This window comes from Ovis canadensis, chromosome 1 (genome assembly GCF_042477335.2).
Source record: "Ovis canadensis isolate MfBH-ARS-UI-01 breed Bighorn chromosome 1, ARS-UI_OviCan_v2, whole genome shotgun sequence".
In the NCBI taxonomy this organism is placed as follows: domain Eukaryota; kingdom Metazoa; phylum Chordata; class Mammalia; order Artiodactyla; family Bovidae; genus Ovis; species Ovis canadensis.
The window spans coordinates 218478591-218499248 of record NC_091245.1 but is presented as its reverse complement, the minus strand read 5'-3'; the positions used below and the strand labels follow the sequence as shown (position 1 = coordinate 218499248).

Genomic DNA, 20658 nt, shown 5'->3' with positions numbered 1-20658 from the left:
TCTCCTCAAGATGTTAATTATATGTTTCAAAATCATGTGTTCTGTTAAAAATCACTTACGCATAGCCTTGGAAAGAGCACTGGAGGCAGGGAGGTGCTTCAGGGGTGTAGAATATTGTTTGGAGGCCTTGGGAAATAAATCTTAAGTTCATTTACCACCAAGACATATTTAGTCAGTGTATATAAACAAAAGAAGTCATAGTGTGCCTGGACGTTATTTGTCCCAGATGGAGTTTAAACTTGGCTCATTATACTGCGCTGATGTCATGGTACATAAACTGGCCTGAGTTAGAGACGTGCATAGAATCTGCTGCGCGCTTGTGTGTGCTGAGGGCTTGCGAGGAGGAGGGAGGGGCTGGCTGGAAAATCGTTGTCACATTTTTCCTTTGCTGTCTGCATAGCCTAGTGTCAGTCCTGAATTTGGACTGGGTGCAGAGTGAGGGAAGAGTCGGAATAATCTGTTCATTTGTGCAAGTCGGTATGTGATGCACTCAGGGATATCGTTCTTCCAAGACTGAGTGTAAGTGCATCAGGCTTTCCAACAGTTGCTTACGATTCTCTGGCACTACAGTCTAGAGGGGAAAATCTTAAAGCAGTACATTTTTGAAGAGCATTCTCAAGTCTGTTTGCCTTGAAATCTTCACTCTGGATGGTGTCTTTAAACTTTTTAATGGTTTTAAGTATCCTGCTGTATAATTCTGTTTTCCTGGATTGAATGGTGGATAACCTTTCAAACTAGTTGCTTAAGTGTTTAAAAAGGCGGACGCTTGATGCTTCTTAGAGAAGCTGGCCAGGTTTAATTCTTCCTTGGTGCTTTGAGAGGACCCAGAAAAGGGTCCTCTCCTGGAATAGGCAATCGACACATACTGTGGTGTTACTTTGTTACGTTTTATTGCTGACTTTCCTTGTGATAATCTTAATTAGAAGCAGTTCCAAGTAATTCACAGCATTTTGTGGATATAAAAGGCTTAGATTTCAGAACTACTGTGAAAGGATTCCAAAGTCACTATTGTTGCTGGGATCTGCGGAAGCTGAACAGACACTGAAATGTGAATGAGCTGCGAGGTGATCCTTTAAGGAAAGCCAGAATGTTTCTCAAACAGAAAATCTGGTCAGAGGTGAGAATTGGCTGATTTTAGATTTTATTGAGAACATGAAATGTGGCAGCTGCGGCAAACTTTTTTTCTTCAGACTTTCTCATTAGAGGCCATGTCACTGGTAGAAATTTGAAGAGAAATAAATATTAATAATTATTTATTGAGCATATACTATATATAAGGCCTTCCACCAGGGCTGCTGGGGGGTGGCTTTCTTCTTTAGAGCACACACGTAAGATATGTGTTTTATCTTTTCAGAGGAGGAAATGCAGGGTTAGAAGTGTTAAGTGCCCTGTCTGGCACAGCTGGGACTCAGCTACCATGTGTCTGATTTGTTCTTCTCACTGTGTATCTTTGGTATCTTCATTGATTTTTAAACTCTCAGTTAAAAAGTGAATTGAAAGTAAAATGAGATTAGCACAAAGTGACTTTACTCAGTAGGTACATAGTATAGTGAAGTAGCTCAGTCATGTCCGACTCTTTGAGACCCCATGGACTGTAGCCTACCAGGTTCCTCCATCCATGGGATTTTCCAGGCAAGAGTACTGCAGTGGGTTGCCATTTCCTTCTCCAATGTACATAGTATAGTGTTATTTAGAAGACAAGTCTGGCCGGAACGCCATCTAATTTTACCTAAACGTATATTGTGGCAGGAAGACAAACATGTAGAAGAAATATGTGGTATTGCTTCCTTATTTTTTGTAGTCTTAAAAATAATAAAATTCATCTTCAATTTAATAATTAAGTTTTACGTTGTGTGTCCTTTTTTTAAAAACTTTATCTGCAATTCTGAGTCCTTAAATTATTTTTTCAAACTTTTAAAATGTACATATGATATGCTAAAAGGCAAAGCTGAGCTTAAAGATATGAAAAATGAATTAGCTAGTCTGAAATGGGGTATTCTAGGAATCAGAACAGGTGTTTTGGGGATATGATTAACTTGGAACCCTTGAGAATAAGTAATGATTCTCTTTTGGTTCATAATTAAATTTGTTCCCCAATAATCCCATTAATAATAAACCCTATTAGTCCTCCTTTCCTTTTGATCAGCAAATCAGCCGGCAACATAGTAGGCAGACAACATTGTTGGATTGATGAGTTGACTTGAAATAAAGGAAAGGACTGCTAGGTTGCCTCATGAATGCTTTGGGGAGTAGCTTTTTAGAGCAAGAAACCAAAGGGGAGGAATAAGAGATAGAAAACGTCTAGGAAGAGGTGGAGACATGAGAGGGACAGGCTGTGAAGGCCCCTTAGTTATCAGTGATAGGAGTGGTGGATATGGAAGTGACAGAATCACAGTTGGATAAGAGAATTAGAGAGAGTGACAGGAAGTAGGAAAAATCAAGTAGTTACGTCTGGGAGAGCCATGCCCATGACTTCACCTCTGTAATCAGAGATACCGTGGTGTTGACAGGGAGGGCAGAACTCTTCAGCAGCAAACCCTGTGATCTGGATAGTCATATTTAAAGGTTAAACCATTGGTTATTTTTGAAAAGTCTTACTTAGAACTGTGTAACCCCTGAATTATGTCACAGTTGGATGTTTAATTAATATTTTTGCTGATCTCTGTGGGTCCAGTATCTCCCATCTCAGAGATGTTTGAGTTTCTCACTGCTATCATAGTTACTTAGCAGTATTGCTTTCCTACTGGAAAATTCTGCTCACAGGATAAAGTCCAGACTTTCAAGCAGGGCAAACAAAGACTTTTCTGAGGTGGGCCTGGCCTGCTTCTTCAGTCTCACCTTTTACCCCTCTGTCACTTGCTTATGCCTGCCTTTACAGCCGCATTGGCGTTCTCTAGCACACTGTAATTCTAAATGCAGTGAACTGCTCAGTGCTTGTACTGTGTGATTATTTGGCTTATCTTCTCATTTTCCCTTTAAGTGTTACTTCCAACTATAACTTTTCCTGATGTCTTGGTGGTTTCTTCAGTTTCCAGAGCGCTTAATAGCAAATAATCATTTTTTTTTTTAAACAGCTAATTGTGTTTTCTACTTTTGTACTAATATACAAATAGAGGTCAGCTTTTATCTTTCTCATCTTAGAATCATCGGTGCTTAATAAAGTGCCTAGTACATAGTAACTACTCAGCAAATATTTGTTGAATGATCAGGATTTCAATAATTACATTAGGTATTGCTTTAAATAAATTTAATCAGTCTAAAAGCATGGCTTGAATAAGTGATGATAATGTACTGTGCAGAGGCAGGGAAAGGCTAAGGTCTCTAACTCAGAGTCTTTCCAAAACCATAGAATATTATGTATTTGTACTCATTTCTAATTTTGTTAGTGGGAACAAGATATAAGGCAATAGTATTGATAGTAATAAGAAAAGTTAACTCTAGACTGTTTAAAGACAAAATATTGGGAACTGATTTTCTGTTAGTTATACGAATGAGAACATTCCTCATGGGCACATTATTTCTTGATTATGTCTTAGTGGGGGAAGAACAGTGTTCAATAAATGACAAGGCCGTTGGTAGAATACTGCGAATGTAGGCAGTTAAATATGTTTCTTCAGCAGCCTTGAGATTCCCATGGTAGAACTGTCTATGAGGTTCAGTGCACAGTTTACCAGAGAAGGGTGTTAGTCACTCATACAACCCCATGGACTGTAGCCCGCCAGCCTCCTCCATCTGTGAAATTCTCTAGGCAAGAATCCTGGACTGCGTTGCCATCCCCTTCTCCAGGGGATCTACTGGATCCAGGGATCAAATCTGGGTCTCCCACATTATGGGTAGATTCTTTACCATCTGAGCCAGGGGGTGTGACATCACTTAGTATGTCAGTGTGGATCACGTTGCTCTGCGTCAGCCAACCAAAAACCAGACATGAGGTAGCTGGCTCTAAACACAGGATGACATGCAAGATTTAGTGTGTAAAGCACATCAGATGAAAAGTGGTCCAAGTTGCTGATTCCCCACGAATGTGGCCAGAGCCCAGCTTGGAGATATGGGGTGTGTGGGTGGAATTGAGGGGTAGAAAATGGTTTTACCTCATGTCGTGGATATTTTTAATAAGAATTGACCCTGAAATGGTGATGACAGGAATCAAATTTTGTTCTCAGTGAACATAATTATTTTAGTTAAAGCAGGAAGAATTATCTTTTGGGTACCCAACAATTCTGTGAAAATATATTCTCCAGCTGATCTTCCCGACCCAGGATTCGAACTGGAGTCCCCTGCATTGCAGGCAGATTCTTTACCAGCTGAGCTACCAGGAATCAATAAAGTGAAAAAGATTTGTTTAAATAAATGTAATGCTGCCCCAAATGCTCAGGGATATTTGGTGACTGTTACTCTTAGCCGGGGAAAAGCTACACTTATATTTTTGGTCTTTTTTGTTTTTGACTTTTATCTGAAAAGTCCTATAGTTGAAACTTTAGATTCAGGCATTTGTGGCTGTCTTAAAAGAGGCTTTGAACCTAGTTTGGGCCATCTATATTACATCCTGCATTTTTCACACCTAAGTTAGTGCTATATTTTTATTCTTAGCAAATAGCTTTTTTGGTAATAGAATCTCTTTATTCAGGGCACAACACATTTAAAGGGAGTAGAAATGTATAACTTCTTACAAGCTGCCATTATTTTCTTTATATCCCTTATCACATATCTGTAAATGTTTTGTTTTATTTAAGTCACTCCTTACTCCCATCCCATGCAAGTTCCCAATTGTTATCCTGTGAGGTAGGGAGAATTTTGTGTTGTCTAAGTCTCTATTTTGTGGTGTGATGGAATGCCTCACCTATTCTGGGCACTCATCAATATTTGCTGAATTAAAATGAAGTAGAGTAGTAATTCGGAGAAGGAGATGGCACCCCACTCCAGTACTCTTGCCTGGAAAATCGCATGGATGGAGGAGCCTGGTGGGCTGCAGTCTGTGGGGTCACTAAGAGTCTGACACGACTGAGCGACTTGACTTTGACTTTTCACTTTCATGCACTGGAGAAGGAAATGGCAACCCACTCCAGTGTTCTTGCCTGGAGAATCTCAGGGACGAGGGAGCCCGGAGGGCTGCTGTCGATGGGGTCGCACAGAGTCGGACACGACTGAGGCGACTTAGCAGCAGCAGCAGCAGAGTAGTAATTGGAGAAGGAGATGGCAACCCACTCCAGTATTCTTGCCTGGGAAATCCCATGGACAGAGGACCCTGGTGGGCTATATTCCATGGGGTCGCAAGAGTCGGACATGGCTTAGTGACTAATTAATTCTTCTAAGGATACTTCATGAAATGCAGTTATTGAACTCGTTTGAATATACAGTTTACCCTTGAACAGCACAGGTTTGAACTACATACATCGCTTATATTTATTATTATAAATATTATAAAATATTTTAAATTATAAAATACTATGCATATTCCACCCCCACCCCCCCCCCCCCCCCGCCCAAATACATATCACAGTACTACACCATCTGCAGTTGGTTGAATCAGAGGTTGTGGAGGGTCAACTGTAAAGTTATATGCAGATTTTTTTCACTGTGCAGAGGGTTCAAGGTTAAGTGTATATATTTTCAGCAGACACTGGTGTGATTTCAGTGCATTAAAATGTTCTTCTTGGTTCATCTAACTTCTCTTTCCTTGGTTACCTGTTCATCCGTTCCTGTCTATTTTGTTAATGACAGGTGACTTTTGAGAAGTATAGAAGCTCAAGACCCAGTCTTTTTCAGGAGTAATCTTTTATTTTTCTTATGCCTATTAGGTCATGAGAAATGGCACCTAATGATAGTGCTAATCATATAGCTTATTGGTTTCTCCTAGGTTTCTAAGGGAATTCAAGGACTTGACAATGACTTTATGAGAATAAATCTTGCCCAGTTTAAAGGCAACTGTTCGTTGTTAGTTAAGGGATGGATTCCTTACCACCCGACTGCCATGTTGTGGGTAACAGGCTTTGCCTCAGGGAGTGAGCACAGATTTCCTAGAAGAGAACTTGTCCTCTGTCATTGGGGACATTCTTTTGATCCAGTTAAATGCCTTCTCTCCTTGTAGCCATTTATTGAAGCGTCTCTCTAGAGGACCAACTCTGTGAAACCCACACCTGTTGTGGAGGAGGAGGAGATGCTATGTGGTAGAAGAGAAAAGCATGCATTTTGGCCAGGCAGGGCTGGGTTCCAGTGCTGATTGTCATTTTGTAGTTCTGTGACTTTGGACAAGTTACTTATCCTCTCTAAGCCTCAGTTTCCCCATCTTTAAAGTCTGGATGTCCTTTTGCCTTGATCTAGTGTGTAAGTATCCTTGGATGCTCCCTGGTCTTATATGTTCTTTTCCTACCAGCTTTGGATTCAGGCTTCAGGTTGGACATGCGAGCAGGTGAGTCAGTACTTTCCTATTATCTTCTAGGACCTTCCAGTTAAACTGCTCATGTTGTAAATCCTGGGACATTTTCTTTGTGTGTGTTATGACCACAAAGGTGACTGTCAGTCATTTGCAGCTCATCATCTCCCTTTTCGTAAGAGAGACAGAACTCAAGAATCAAATGATGCCACTATTCAGTTTTGCTGGAGGCCAGCTGCAGTCTTGACACAGAGACCAGAGTCTCAACGGTGTGTCATGATGGATGCTTTGGGTGGAACGAAAGAGCCTGGGTGAAGCTTGCCAGGATTTTTCTGGAGTTTGGGAATCTGAAGTGTGTGTGTGTGTTCAGAAGGAAGGTGCTACTATTCCTTTCATGGAGTCAGAGGTCACTTTTTAAGTTGTTAGATCTTCCTGGATAGAATCTGTCCTTAGCTGGAACTCATCTGCAGTTTTTAGGTTGTAATACTCCTTTCTCTCTTAAGATGTCTGTTGGATATTCATAACTGCTCTGCCCAAGAGTGTTCATGCATACATGAAACAGCTAAGAGTAAGACAAGCTTCACAGAATGTGGCAAGTGGGAAAAGCTCTGAAAGTGAAACGAGATTCCCTAGCACTGTTTATATCTTGACTAGGTATGGAATTTAACCCTTGAAAACACTGCAAATGTGACATTTCATCTTTGGTCAGAGCAGGAGCTTTTGTGATGGACACATACGTCGCAGGGATGATTTAGTTGGGTGCCTGGCAGTATTTTATTTGGGCAAAATTAGGAATTTGCCTCTAGGAGATTATCTTCTGGTTAATCAGCCATCCAAAATTTAAAATGCAAAAGTAGCTTTCCTTTTGCTCTTCTGGTGAGTTAGAAACAGAGTTCTATTTAGGTTTATACCTTTAAAGAAAGATGTTGTACCTGCTTCAGTTGCCTAGTTGGGTGAAGCTTTCCCAGGATGCTGTTTAGCCTTTTGCTTAGTTATGTTAATTCTACCTCTTGTTGTATTATTTCTTTAGACTTGGGAAGAATGGTCACTTATTTTTCAGTAAACCTTAATGAACCGCCTTTGGTTATTTGGGGCTGCTTGGTTCCTGTAGCACTAAGGGATTTGAAACAGATCTGACAAACAATAGTAGCCTGAAATATGTCTTTGATTAACATGGCTCTACGTTAGCATCTCAGGGGGAAAAATCTATCCGTGGTTAAAAAAAAATCTTCTTTTTTTTCCCCTTCTCCTCTGACAAGACACAGAATACAGCATGACTTGTTTTAGTGCTGATTTTGGAAAAGCAGGAAATGCTTACTAAGTGGGCAAAAAATGATGAGGTTTGGACAATGATGTTATGTTTCACATTCTGTATTTAAGAGAACTTGTAACTGTAATGTCTGCTTTGTGGCTAAAGAAAGAAAGGAGGAGGGAAGGAAGGAGGGTTGGGGGGGATGGGGAGAGACAGATTGAGAGAGGGAGAGAGAGAGAGAGACAGACAGACGGAGTGACTTGTTTGATACAAAAGGTTAAGTGCCAGGGAGCCTGCCGGTGTGACTCACGCTCCTCAGGGCCACACGATGCAAGGCCTGCTGCCGCCATCTCATTCATGTCTCTGGTTAGGGATAGATCACTGGGCTGGTGTGTGTCAAAAGTTTATTTTTATATCTGCTTTATTGACAGCAAAAACAGCATGGTGGTCAGTCCGCTTCAGTATAATAAAATGCTTTCTTTTAAAGTATCTCGGTGCCAAGATGAATACGGTTTGCTCAAATAATGACTTTCACTCTTGCTAAGAAAAATTGATATTGGGACACAGGAGATTTGCCTGGTTTCTGAGGTAACTTGGTAGATTATAATCTGGTTGCCATAGAAACACAGCAGCAGGGAAAATTACAGTAACTAAACATTTGAAGAGAGATATTTTAATAGGATATGTGCAAGCCCTTTACCTATCCTCTTTCTCCCTGTAGAGATGGGGTGGGGGTCAGGAATGGGCCTCCCGGGAACAGCGAGGGGAAGGCATAAATGGCTTTTGGAGGCTGGCTGCCTCCAAGCCATTCCATGAGATGTGGCCCGGTGTCGGCAACCGCAGAGAAACTGCTGCAGACACTTCTCATGCAATATGATAAGCAGATAATGTGATAGAACCTGGAGCATACTCCAATTCAGATATCCTGTTGTTGCCTGGGACTTCCCATAATACTGGTGAATTGTACTTTTAGAACTAGCATTTAGGACACTTTGTCTGACAGTTATGAGTGTAGTGGAAAAGGCATTTAAGATTGTCAAAGAATATCTGGGTCATAGTTAGTGTTCACTGATTTTTTTTTTTCCTGACTGAATAATTCGACAGGCATATCTTATAGACCTATCTCTAGAGGCTTAAACACAAAGCAGATGCCTTCTGCTGTTACAGTGATGTTAGAATTGGTTTAAGGATTTTTAAAAAAACACGGATAATTTTCTTTTTTGGACTGTTTTATTCCCCTGTAGTTGAGTTATATTCTATGTGTACATAGAAATAAAGTTAAGTCAAAAATATTTTCATGTTAGGAATGACTTTTAAAATTCAGTTTCAAGAAAGCAATGAAAATGTCTTAATCACTCCATAGAGATTGGGAAAGATTTCCTTTTGAGTTCTTAAAATGGCACAGTGTGTTTACATTGGTGAGGATTTGAATGCTTAAGACTGAAAAATTATTGACACAGTTACTGTACAGGAAAAATAAATTGCCTTGAAATAACTATTATAATTCAAGATCACAAGAAGCGCCAGGGATGAAACTTGTACTGCTTTTCCTTGAATGGTCTTGTTTTTTCTAGTTAATGGATTTCCAGATTAAAAATGTTTTAATATCCCAACAGTGTTTCCTGGAATTATTAGTATAAGCAAAATACATAGACTTTAAAGATTTAGCTTTTAAAGATAAAATGGTTTTGATCTTAATAAATAGTTTTTAAAAATACATAAATTATGGTCCATATGGGGTGCCCAGGTGGCTCAGTGGTAAAGAATCCGCCTTCCAAGGCGAAGACATGGGTTCTATCCCTGGGTCAGGAAGAACCCCTGGAGAAGGAAATGGCAACCCACTCCAATATTCTTGCCTGGAGAATCCCCAGGGACAGAGGAGCCTGGCAGGCTACAGTCTGTGGAGTTGCAAAGAATCGGACGTGACCAAGCCACTGAACCACCACCACCACCACACCACCACAGTAAATAAAGTTGACTTTAACATTGCATATTATGAAAGCTTAATTTCTCAAAGTCACGGCTGCAGTGGTTTTCCATAAGTTTTATAACTTTCATTCATTCAGTAAAAATATTTCTCAAGCACTTATTCTGTGTCAAATCTTGCCCTTATAGAGCCTAGATTAAGGCTCTATAAGGAGAGACAGAGACAAAAATAATTCCTTTACCACCCTAATGGCAGAAAGTAAAGAGGAACTAAAGAACCTTCTGACAAAGGTAAAAGGGGAGAGTGAAAAAGCTGGCTTAAGACTCAGCATTCAAAAAACGAAGATCATGGCATCCGGTCCCATCACTTCATGGCAAATAGTTGGGGGAAAAGTGGAAACAGTGACAGATTTTATTTTCTTGGGCTCCAAAATCACTGTGGATGGTAACTGGGTCATGAAATTAAAAGATGCTTGCTTCTTGGAAGAACAACCATGACAAACCTAGGCAATGTGTTAAAAAGCAGAGACATCACATTGTCAACAAAGTTCCATGTAGTCAAAGCAATGGTTTTTCCAGTATTCATGTATGGATGTGAGAGTTGGACCATAAAGAAGGCTGAGTTCCAAAGAATTGATGCTTTTGAACTGTGTTGCTGGAAAAGACTTGAGAGTCCCTTGGACAGCAAGGAGATCAAACCAGTCAATCCTGAATAGTCATTGGAAGGACTGATACTGAAGCTCTAATTCTTTGGTCACCTGATGCAACGAACATCATTGGAAAAGACCCTGATGCTGGGAAAGATTGAGGGCAGCTGGGAGGAGAAGGGGTTCAGAGGATGAGATGGTTGGCGGCATCATTGACTGAGTGGACTTGAGTTTGAGCAAACTCCAGCAGATGGGGAACGGCAGGGAAGCCTGGTGTGCCACAGTCCATAGTGTTGCAGAGTCAGACATGACCTAGCGACTGAACTACAACAACAACAACAACAACAACAACAGTTAATTGGAATTATAGATTTTAGGAAGGAGCTGAGTTTCATTTTGTTTTTTGAGACCCCGTAGTGCAAGACCTGTCCCGTCCTGAGAGTCAGGTGCCAGTCCTTAATCTGGCAAGGGTAAATGGGTGGTGGCTGGTGGAGGAATGAGTCAGGTGGGCAGAGGGTAGAGAAGGAGTGCAGGGGAGAGCGTTGCAGACAGAGGAAACAGTGTGCTTGGTGGTGTCGAGGCAGGAACCGGGCTTGCTCCAAGAATGTGAGTGTGACATTGACGTCCTTCCGTTTTCTAGGAATACACAGTCATTGTTTTAATAGTGTTAGACTTGCACCTGATGATTTTTAACAGCAGTTTTTAAAACTTGGATTATGTCCTTTCATTTATATTTAGATATAGATTAATTATTTCCCCCCTTTTGTTATCTAAAGTAACTGAATGAGATTAGAACTAAAATTCTGAGATTCTTGAAAGAACATATTTTGCCATGGCATGCATGATTTAGTCTTTTGGAAGTTGTCTTCTGATAACAAAATATCTGTGTTATATGACTAAAACAGACATTTAGGTAATAGATTTAAAGACTTGTGTGTTTGGTAGGTCTTCCTTATACTGTTCATTAATATTTCCACGTCCTATACATAGATACTTTTTTTCCCCCCAAACACTTGGCTAAATACAAATGCATGTACTTATCCCCCATCAAATTTGAACCAGATCTAAGACATCTCCTAAGTTTTATGTTTATATAAGATTCTGTGCTATGTATTTCTTGTCTAATACCTAAATTTATATAATGAAACTGTTGAGAAAACCCCAGATGTTCTAGTATTAAATTGAAAATTAGGGATTTCCCTGGTGGTCCAGTGGCTCAGACTTGGTGTTCCCAACGCAGGGGACCTGCATTCTGTCCCCGGTCAGGGAACTAGATCCCACATGTCACAACTGAAGATCCTGCATGCCACAACTAAGATCCAGCACAGCCAAATAAATAAAATTTAAAAATTGAAATTAATGTGTTATTTTGGCAGGTTATTCTCGTTCAAGTTAATCCAGGTGAGACTTTCACAATAAGAGCGGAGGATGGAACACTGCAGTGCATTCAAGGTAAGGAAGTTTTTTGTTAGCTTTCTAATCAAAAAAAATTTCCTTTATTATTTTATGGAAGTAAAGTTTATCTCTGAGTCTGCATGTGATTTTCTAGAAGTAAAATTTATCTTGGATTTTTTGTGTGTGTGTGTGCTTTTATTAGGGGCTCCTTAATGCTGAGTGGGCCTGTGACAGTTAAATGTCTTGAATATTAATTGACTTTTAAGTGAATTAAATCAACTTGGGAAAGCTTGCATTGTCTTCATGTATTATGGAATTTGGTCCCCTGAAAAATCCAGAGATTTTTAAAAGACCTTAAAATTCCAGTAGAGAATAGCACGTACTTTTTCAAGTTAGATGAAAGTTTCAAATACATACTATGATGCTACCCAGATGATGCTTTTAGAGGTAAAAATCTATATTAAATATCTCTTAGTTATTTATTACTGAGTAACAGGTTACTCAGATTTGGTAGCTCTATAGAGCATTGGTTGTCTGCAGTTTCTGTGGGTCAGGAGTTTAGGTACAGCTTAGCTGTGTCCTGTGGCTTTGGGCCTATGGAAACACTAAGATCCATGGGCTAGTGCTGCAGTCACCACGAGGCATGTCTGAGTGTCAGTCTGTTTCCTGGCTCGCCTAAGTGATTGTTGGCAGGGTTTAGGGTTTTTTGTGGGCTAGTGGTAGGCAGCTTCCGTCTGTTCCTTGCTAAGTGGCCTCTCCATGGAGGTGCTTACATTATGACCGCTGGCCTCATCGGAGCAACAACTACAGGGCAAGAGGGAGCACTCCGCCTAACCCACTCGAGCACGGTGATTACACAGAATGTGAATACTAGCAGGCAGGCATCACTGGGGGCCCTTTTACAAGGCTGCCCACCCGCAGTGACCCTCTGCCCTTAGTAGTTCAGGTCTCTCTTGTGCGCAGGATACCCCCTCCTAAGATCTCCAAAAGTCCTATTCCATTACTGCATCAGCTCTCCAGAATCTTATCTGAATAAACTCCAGGTATACTGGTATAGCGAGGCTCCTTGAATGTAGTTCTTTAAGGACTGCTCCTAGGCCATTTCAGTTAATTTCTAGTTTGTGTAATACTGGTGCCTCTTCTCTGTCATTCACTTTGGAAAGAGAGAGAGACATAGGTACTCTGATCCTTATGAGGTTCTACTGTAGGAAGATCAACCCAGATCTGGAGTTAGTCTGTAAATACTGCTATGTTGAAGGGCACTCTGGTGAGAGCTTTTTGGGAGTTATTGGGATTATGGGACAAATGGTAAATTGGCCTGTAATTGAGCTCAATACTAGGTTGTTGGTTAGACAAATCTGCCCAAAGGTCTTATTTTCAATACCTGGGCTTGCTCAACAATATATAAAGAGAATGAACGGAAATGCCCTTTAGTTTTAGTTTTCCATAGTGAACTACATGGAAAAACTTCATTTTTTTCTATCCCGCATAATAGAGTATGCTGCTGTGTAGCTCCACTACTTGTTTTTTTTAACTATAAGAACAAAAATTTAGGGAAAAAATTAAAACTCATTTCAGTTGCAATTAATTTGAAATGATTTAGACATTCATGAACGGTATTTTTTCTGATGGCATTTCGCTGATCGTTGTGTCCCTGAAATTGATCATTGGTGTTCTAAACCATTTAAAAACCAAACCATACGAAGGAACTTCAGACAAAAGAAGAGAGAAAATATTTTAAAGTAGTATAAGATACAGAATCTTCCACCTACTTGTATTACTGTAACATATTATCAACAAATAAAACCTCAAAATTCACTCTGTATCTTTAAAAAAGAACACACTAGAAAAAAGGAGAGGAAAAGTTATTTTACCTACATAGAATGGAGCTGATGTTTCCAGTTCAGTAAGAGAATAGTTGAGTTTCTGGTCATAGTAAGGTTGGAACTCTGTACTGGCTGGAAGACTGTGTCCGTCTGCAACTGAGTATGTGTGATAGAATCTATAAGAAGCAAATTGCTGAGTGGATCAACTTGTATAAAATCCACTTTTTCATGCCACCTGCTTTTACTTTTGGTGTCTGAAGAGGGTGTGTGTGTGGGTGTGTGTGTGTATTCATCTAGTTAGCCTCTTCCTCACTTCTTTTGAGTGCATGTTGGTAACTGGTATACTCTGCAGGGTATTTTGCAAGTATATTGCTCTGTCCACAATGGGAGCTTTGTATTTATTCATGATGCTACTTGGAGATAAGTGATACTAACACCCCTTTCAGTGATTTAAAAAAAAAATGCTGTCGACTAAAGAAGAATTGTGGAGCCATTTATCTTTGGCTTCCTCTGAGTCTTCTCAGTCTTTATTCTCTTCTGAACACCCAGATACTGTGGTTATCTTTATTTGGGACATATTGGTAGCTGGCCCAGCTAATTGAAATGACACAGGACAGGATGAGAGGGACAAGGACCTGGAACCCTAAGTGGTTGGCTAGGGCTTGGGAGGCACTGAGACAACAGGATCAACTGCAGGAACTGGAAGGAACCCTCGTCCAGACCCATTGTTGGCCATTCACGTGTAATAGGCAGTCACTCAGGCCAGGCATCCTCGCTGACCCCTTCATTTGCGTTCCAGTGTGAGTGAGCGAATGCTTCACTCCAGATGGCTAGAACATATCAATATAGAATGTGGGAATAGGCAGTATATTTATAAATTCATTGTGATTAACATCCTTATCATTGCTAATATATATATTTTTCAACTTTTAGGCATATGTATTCTCTCATTGAATGGGTATGACAGATACATATGAAGCTGAGACCTGTAGAGCTTAATACACAGCTACAGTCACATAGGGAGAAAGAGCAGGGCTCTTGTTTTTCAAATAATTTCATTTATTTTTGGCTGTGCTGGGTCTTTGTGGCTTCGCAGGGTTCTCTCTAGTTGTGGTGAGCCGGGGCTCCTCCCCAGCTGCGGTGTGTGGGCTTCTCATTGCCGTGGCTTCTCCTGTTGGAGCACAGGCTCTAGGGGTGTGCAGCTTTTGGTAGTTGCAGCACCTGGACTCAGTGGCTTGGCTCCCGGTGTTTAGAGCGCAGGCTCAATAGTTGTGGCACACAGGCTTAGTTGCTCAGCTGCATGTAGGATCTTCCGGGGTCAGGGACTGAACCCATGTCTTCTGCATTGGCAGATTCTTTGCCACTGAGCCACCAGGAAAGCCCCAGGACCAGAGCTCTTTATTGCCTTGCTCTGGGGCTTTATTACATCAGGGAGTCATGAACTGAAATCGACTCCATTTTCTTGAGCACATGACAAAAACAAGATGGCTTCTGATTCTTGGAGTAGCAGGATTCTGGGAAGGATGCTAGATGAGTACTTACTGCTGCTGCTAAGTCACTTCAGTCGTGTCCGACTCTGCGACCCCATAGACGGCAGCCTACCAGGCTCCCTCGTCCCTGGGATTCTCCAGGCAAGACCACTGGAGTGGGTTGCCATTTCCTTCTCCAATGCATGAAAGTGAAAAGTGAAAGTGAAGTCGCTCAGTCGTGCCCGAGTCTTAGCGACCCCATGGACTGCAGCCTACCCGGCTCCTCCATCCATGGGATTTTCCAGGCAAAAGTACTGGAGTAGGGTGTCATTGTACTTAGGTCCCCAGGATAAGATGGAGATGGTTTGCAGAGCAAAAATGGGTGGTGGAGGCTAGGTCTTTGGAGTAAGACAGGAACCCTGTTAATAGAAGTAAGAACAGGATAGTTTGATATAGGGAGTATTGCTTTATAAACCCTTAAATTATTTCTGTCCAAAGTCAGGATTGGGCCCAGAGTTGCTGCTGCTGCTGCTGCTAAGTCACTTCAGTCATGTCTGACTCTGTGCGACCCCATGGACGGCAGCCCACCAGGCTCCCCCATCCCTGGGATTCTCCATGCAAGAACACTGGAGTGGGTTGCCATTTCCTTCTCCAATGCAGGAAAGTGAAAAGTGAAAGTGAAGTCGCTCAGTCATGTCTGACTCTTAGCGACCCCATGGACTGCAGCCCACCAGGCTCCTCCGTCCATGGGATTTTCCAGGCAAGAGTACTGGGGTGGGGTGCCATTGTTGAGGTGGGCTGAACATCTAGGTGGGGCTTCCACTTGAGGTGCTGGAAGGAGAGAGGTACAATGATAGAGGACTGGTTAGGAAAGGATCAGAGATTGAGTCATACTGTAATGGAAACTTCTGAAAGAAGTAGTTGCATTTTACCAAAGATTAAAGTTAAGAGAATGAAGCTCTAGTTATGCTCTTTCAACACCAGCCAGCAGATGGAGAGGTGGTTTTTTTTGGCAGGGATGGAGTGACGGTTGGTGGTAGTGGCCTTCCTGGAAATTCTAGTCATACTCATTGCTTTTGCCATGGTTGAAACTATCAGTTTTGTAGCTTTGCTATTTCAACACTAGCCAGCAGGTTAAGGATAGCTGGTGGTGGGGATGTGGGGACTTGTGACTTAGGAGTAGGGCGAGGAGCTGGTTGCAGGTCTCTCTGGAAACTTTGAAATTACACTGTATGACGTCAACCCCCTTTGCTTGTAGTTGCATTTGTTAGCATAATGATTTTCTCTATTGGACATTTATGACATCACTAGAAAATCCCCGGAAGCTTATTGTGATGCCATGAAAAGGCATTCTGGAAATTCAGAGCAAGTCAAAGTAAAGAATATTGTTACTCTGGGGAAAAAAACGAGATTTTTGTTTCTGTTTTCATGGGAATGTCCTTGGTGATAGTGAAGGAAGAAAAACACAGGAAACATACAATATGCTGTGAAAGCAGATTCATTTCTAGTGGAATATTTCTCAGTATTTTCCATGAAACATGAATCATGGGTCTTGAAAGGGCCACAGAAGGTCATAGTTCATTCTCACTGGGAGGCAGCACTATACCTATGGCATCCTAGACAAAAGATTTTTCTTTCCTAGGCCAGATGGAAGTGTATAAAGAGCTAATTGTTGGGGGAAAAAAGAGTCTTAGCAATCAATATGAATTCTTTCCTTTGCTTAATTCAGACATTAATAGAGGGCAGCCACAGGTCTCTCCCATTATTTTCATATCCTTGTCTGGGCTGAGGTGCTGGCAGTGCAGCCTTCCTTCCTGTCCACACATGCCATCTTTTTTTCTGGGCCATTTCTCTACTCCCTGTAAAACCCTCAGCCAAAACAAATACCACACTTCCTTTAAGCTTTAGGTCTGTCTCCTTCAGGAGAGCCCTTTCCGGCCGCCCCCCCCCCCACCCCCTCCCCGCATTTCAGTCCATTCTGACCTTCCTCTGTGTTCCTGGAGGAGCAGGTAGAGGTAGCCCTGCGTGTAAACCTTTCCTTAGACGGTGAATTGGACTGATAGGAAACAATGTATCCTCCACCCTAACCCGCCCCAGCCCCACAGCCTGGCAATAATTCCTGACTTTAGACCCTTGACTAACTCTGGCGTTATATCAGATGTGATGATACTTCTTTTAACTTTTACTGTTGTGCTGGGAACTTAAAAGTGTTGAGTTATGTGATTGTAGTGGCTTTGAAAATCTCTGTAGAAGAACTTCCAAATCACATTTTAATTAAAGCCAATCAGTTTCCTTTAAAAAAAATTTGTAAGTCTGAAGAACTTTCATATTGACCTGTACTAATGCTGCAATTTTTGTGTTTCAAGACTGTTATATTTCAAAATTTGTGAGCCCGAAGAAAACAGATGAATGTTACGGTGATAACAGCAAAAACAAGATAAAAGTGAAATGCTTGGGATCACCATTATTCTAATGAAGAATAATATTTAAATAATTGCTAGTGTTCTTTGTCCAGAATAATCCAGACATCTTTGTGAAGATTATTATTACTCAGCCAATCTGTATTAAGTGGGTAGAGATCTTGAAATGGCAGGAGGGAAGCTCCAGGAAAACCCTTCTCTGAGATGGCTGTAGTTTGGTTGCTATTAGAGTGGAAGCTTTCCCCCCTCCTGCTTTGCTCTCCCTAAGCCTTCTTCAGCTCTGTGTCTGACTCCGCCCGCCCCACCGAGTGTGGGAACTGTATCATTGATGAACTGCACGCTCTGCTCACAGGCTCTGTGAATGACACCATTGAGAGCCTTTCCGCATTTCTGAATCTCCTTGTTTGTCTCCCTCCCACCCGCTCACCCCACCATATTCGGAATCCAGACTGCCACAGGGACCTTCAAGTTACTTTTTTTTTTTTCCCTCACTTGGTACTTTAAGTGCATTTATTAGACTTATGTGGCACATTAAAACACCAACCTGACATTCTTCCTAAGAATTTTAAGACACGTCCTAGGGAGCTCTCATTGTCTCCTGCTTTGTTAATTGAGAAATGACATGAGTGATGTCACTGGGAGGGCTTACAAGCTGAGGTAGACTATCATTTCACGAGCAAATCTATATGGTGTGTGCCTTTAAAGCAGACTGCCTGAAAATGAGGTGTTCCTGCTTTACTGGCTTAAAACCAAGGAAGGGAACCTGCTGTAAATGAAGTCGGTCTTCTGAGATTGATTGCACCCTTCCTTGTCCTGGCTTAAATTTGCAAACAAGTGTTTCATCAAAACTATTTGGGTGGTTTGAAAGTGAAATTCCTGCATATGACCGCATTTAAATCTTTGAGAATCTTTGCAAGCTTTCATTACATTGAATATGTATTTGATTTTTATTTGATTGTATTTAATTATTTATGGAAAGCCTGCATTATATGGGGAAAAGGTTTTCTTTTCTTGTTACAATTTTTGTATTTTGAGAGCTTTTTTTCAGAGCACAGGAAACCACTTTTAAAGTCAATTTGTTTTGCATCTGGGGATTTGTGAGAGATCACTAACCTGAAATCTTAACTGTGAACAGTTAAGGTCTCACTTGAAAAATCTCGTAGAATTAAAAATACCAAATCTTTAGCCCAGGCTAGCCCTTCTGTACTGCCCATCTTTTTGACTGATCCAAAACTATATTTGGTGAGAGTTATTAATACATAGCCTTCCAGTGAAGCTCTGGGTTGAGAGATCCTTTGAGTTTCTAGGAAAATCTGAATTACTCCACCAACTTGCCGGCTCATTTTATAACTTAAGCTTTGGGACAAATTGGTCTTTTACCTGTATGTGTGTAGTATTGATGAAAGGTTGATGAAAAATCACTTTTAGCATTGTAAATATATACCTGATCTCTCAAATGCTTGGAAGCCTTATTTTGGGTATGATGATTTGCCTTGTCTCTCACACACATGGCATACATAGTTGTTTGTGCAAACAGGAGTTCTGAATGCTGACCTGATAGGTCCCCTTTCAGACAATAGCTTGCTGCTGAGTAACTAGAAGATTACCAGCAGAGTGATAAGAACCAGTAAATACCGAGGTGCCTAGAGTGGGAGCGCCCAGATTTTGGAGGGGGTAGGAGGAGAGTCTGGGATGCTAAGTGCAGCTGTCATCGTTCTGGGACCAAGTAGTGTCATGAGAATGGTTACATGAGTGCCAGACTGTGCTGCATCCCAGGAGGTGTGAAGTCCCTCTCGAGATGTACCCACTGTGTCTGCTGCTTTCTGCCTTGCCCAGTTATCTGGGTTGTCTTTAGCTATTCTTACATATGCATGGGGCTTACTCGTTGGTTCAGTGATAAAGACTCCATCAGCCAATGCAGGAGACAAAAATATTGGAGTGGGTAGCCATGCCCTCCTCCACGGGGCATTTTTGCCTGGAAAATGTCATGGACAGAGGAGTCTGGAGGGCTACAGTCCATAGGGTTGCAAAGAGTCAGACATGAGTGAATGACTAAGCCACCTCCACCACCACCACACATTCATAATTAGGACAGAAACTTTACCAAAATTATATTCTCAGACTTTCTTTGGTCTTTTTCTCCAAGGAAAGCGTGAGTGATTTAATTGCTAGAAGGTATAATAATTATGTTCTGAGAGTAAAAGCTCTGTAGTGTGAATCCCTGATTGTTTGCTAGATAATGGTTAAACTCTTAACCCCAATTTCCTCTCTTAAAATGGAGGTAGTGGGAATTCCTATGCAATAAGGTTGTGAGATATAATCCATTGTAAATACCAGCATCATCACCATCACCGTCTAGTAATGTATACAGCTTTGGTGATGATTTTGTCCTAAATTGATGTCATGATCAGTTGTGGCCATTGGGTTGATTATCTGGGTGATGGAAATCTGTCTTAAGTTCTGGTCTCTGTTTTATTGCCAACTTAACAATAAGCTTGCTTTCATGGGGTTGATGGTGATGGCAACATTTCAGATGAAGGTTTATGGAAATGTATATATATTGTTCAGATAAAGGATTGTGGATAAAACAGTGGCTCCACCTTTTCCTACATGTAAAGTAAGTTTTGTAGTTGAAGCTTCAGCTGTTTCTTTTTCTGAATGATAAACAGTTAACTCTCACACTGTACCTGAGCAGCCCTATTCACACAGGCCTATGAAGCAGTTCCTGTGGGTAAGCCTTCCCTCCTTTAGGTCTTGTCATTCACTTTTCAATGAAATTCCGGACTTCTTTAATCTTTATTTAATGTATTTTGCTCTTTGGCTGTACTGAAGGGGCAGTAAAGCATATTGGTAAGATTATTATGGGTTTTGGGGTTAGATTGCCTGGCTTAGAAGTCCCCTTCATGTTAGATGTATATCATAAAAGCAGTTACTTCTCTTTACCTGCACCTAATCTGTAGAATTGGAATAATAATATCAGTCTTAAAGAATTGCTGTGGTGATTAAATGACATATTGGGTAGAAAGCACTTAGAAGAGTTTCTAAAGCAAGGCAAGGGTCCAGTAAAAAAGGAACCATTATTAGGCTCCCAGTATCCTTTACAGTTAAACATTGAACCACCCCTTTATTTTTGTTACTTGTCAGTTTAAAGCATTTCAGAAAAGCTTTTCTGAACTTGAGGCATTGGTTAGGGGTTTTCAGATGTCTTCACACTTTAGTTGTAATGCTTTAAAATAATAATGTTTCATAATAATATGTTTAAAAATTAAGTACTGGGAGTTTAGCTTCTGTGCCCTTTTGTCTTGCAGGCTTGCTCAGCAATGACTGAAATGTCATTTCTGAGGGCACCA

The 20658-nt window shown here is 41.0% G+C and overlaps 1 protein-coding gene across 4 annotated transcripts in view; it reads left to right on the top strand.

Annotated features, from left to right (window-relative positions):
* Positions 1–20658, top strand: part of FNDC3B (fibronectin type III domain containing 3B) — a 414553-nt gene that overhangs the window by 148294 nt on the left and 245601 nt on the right. For all 4 annotated transcript variants that reach the window (XM_069560055.1, XM_069560042.1, XM_069560049.1 and 1 more), the window contains one exon: positions 11575–11650. In XM_069560055.1, coding sequence (XP_069416156.1) covers positions 11575–11650 — 76 coding nt within the window. The remainder of the gene's footprint in view (positions 1–11574; positions 11651–20658) is intronic.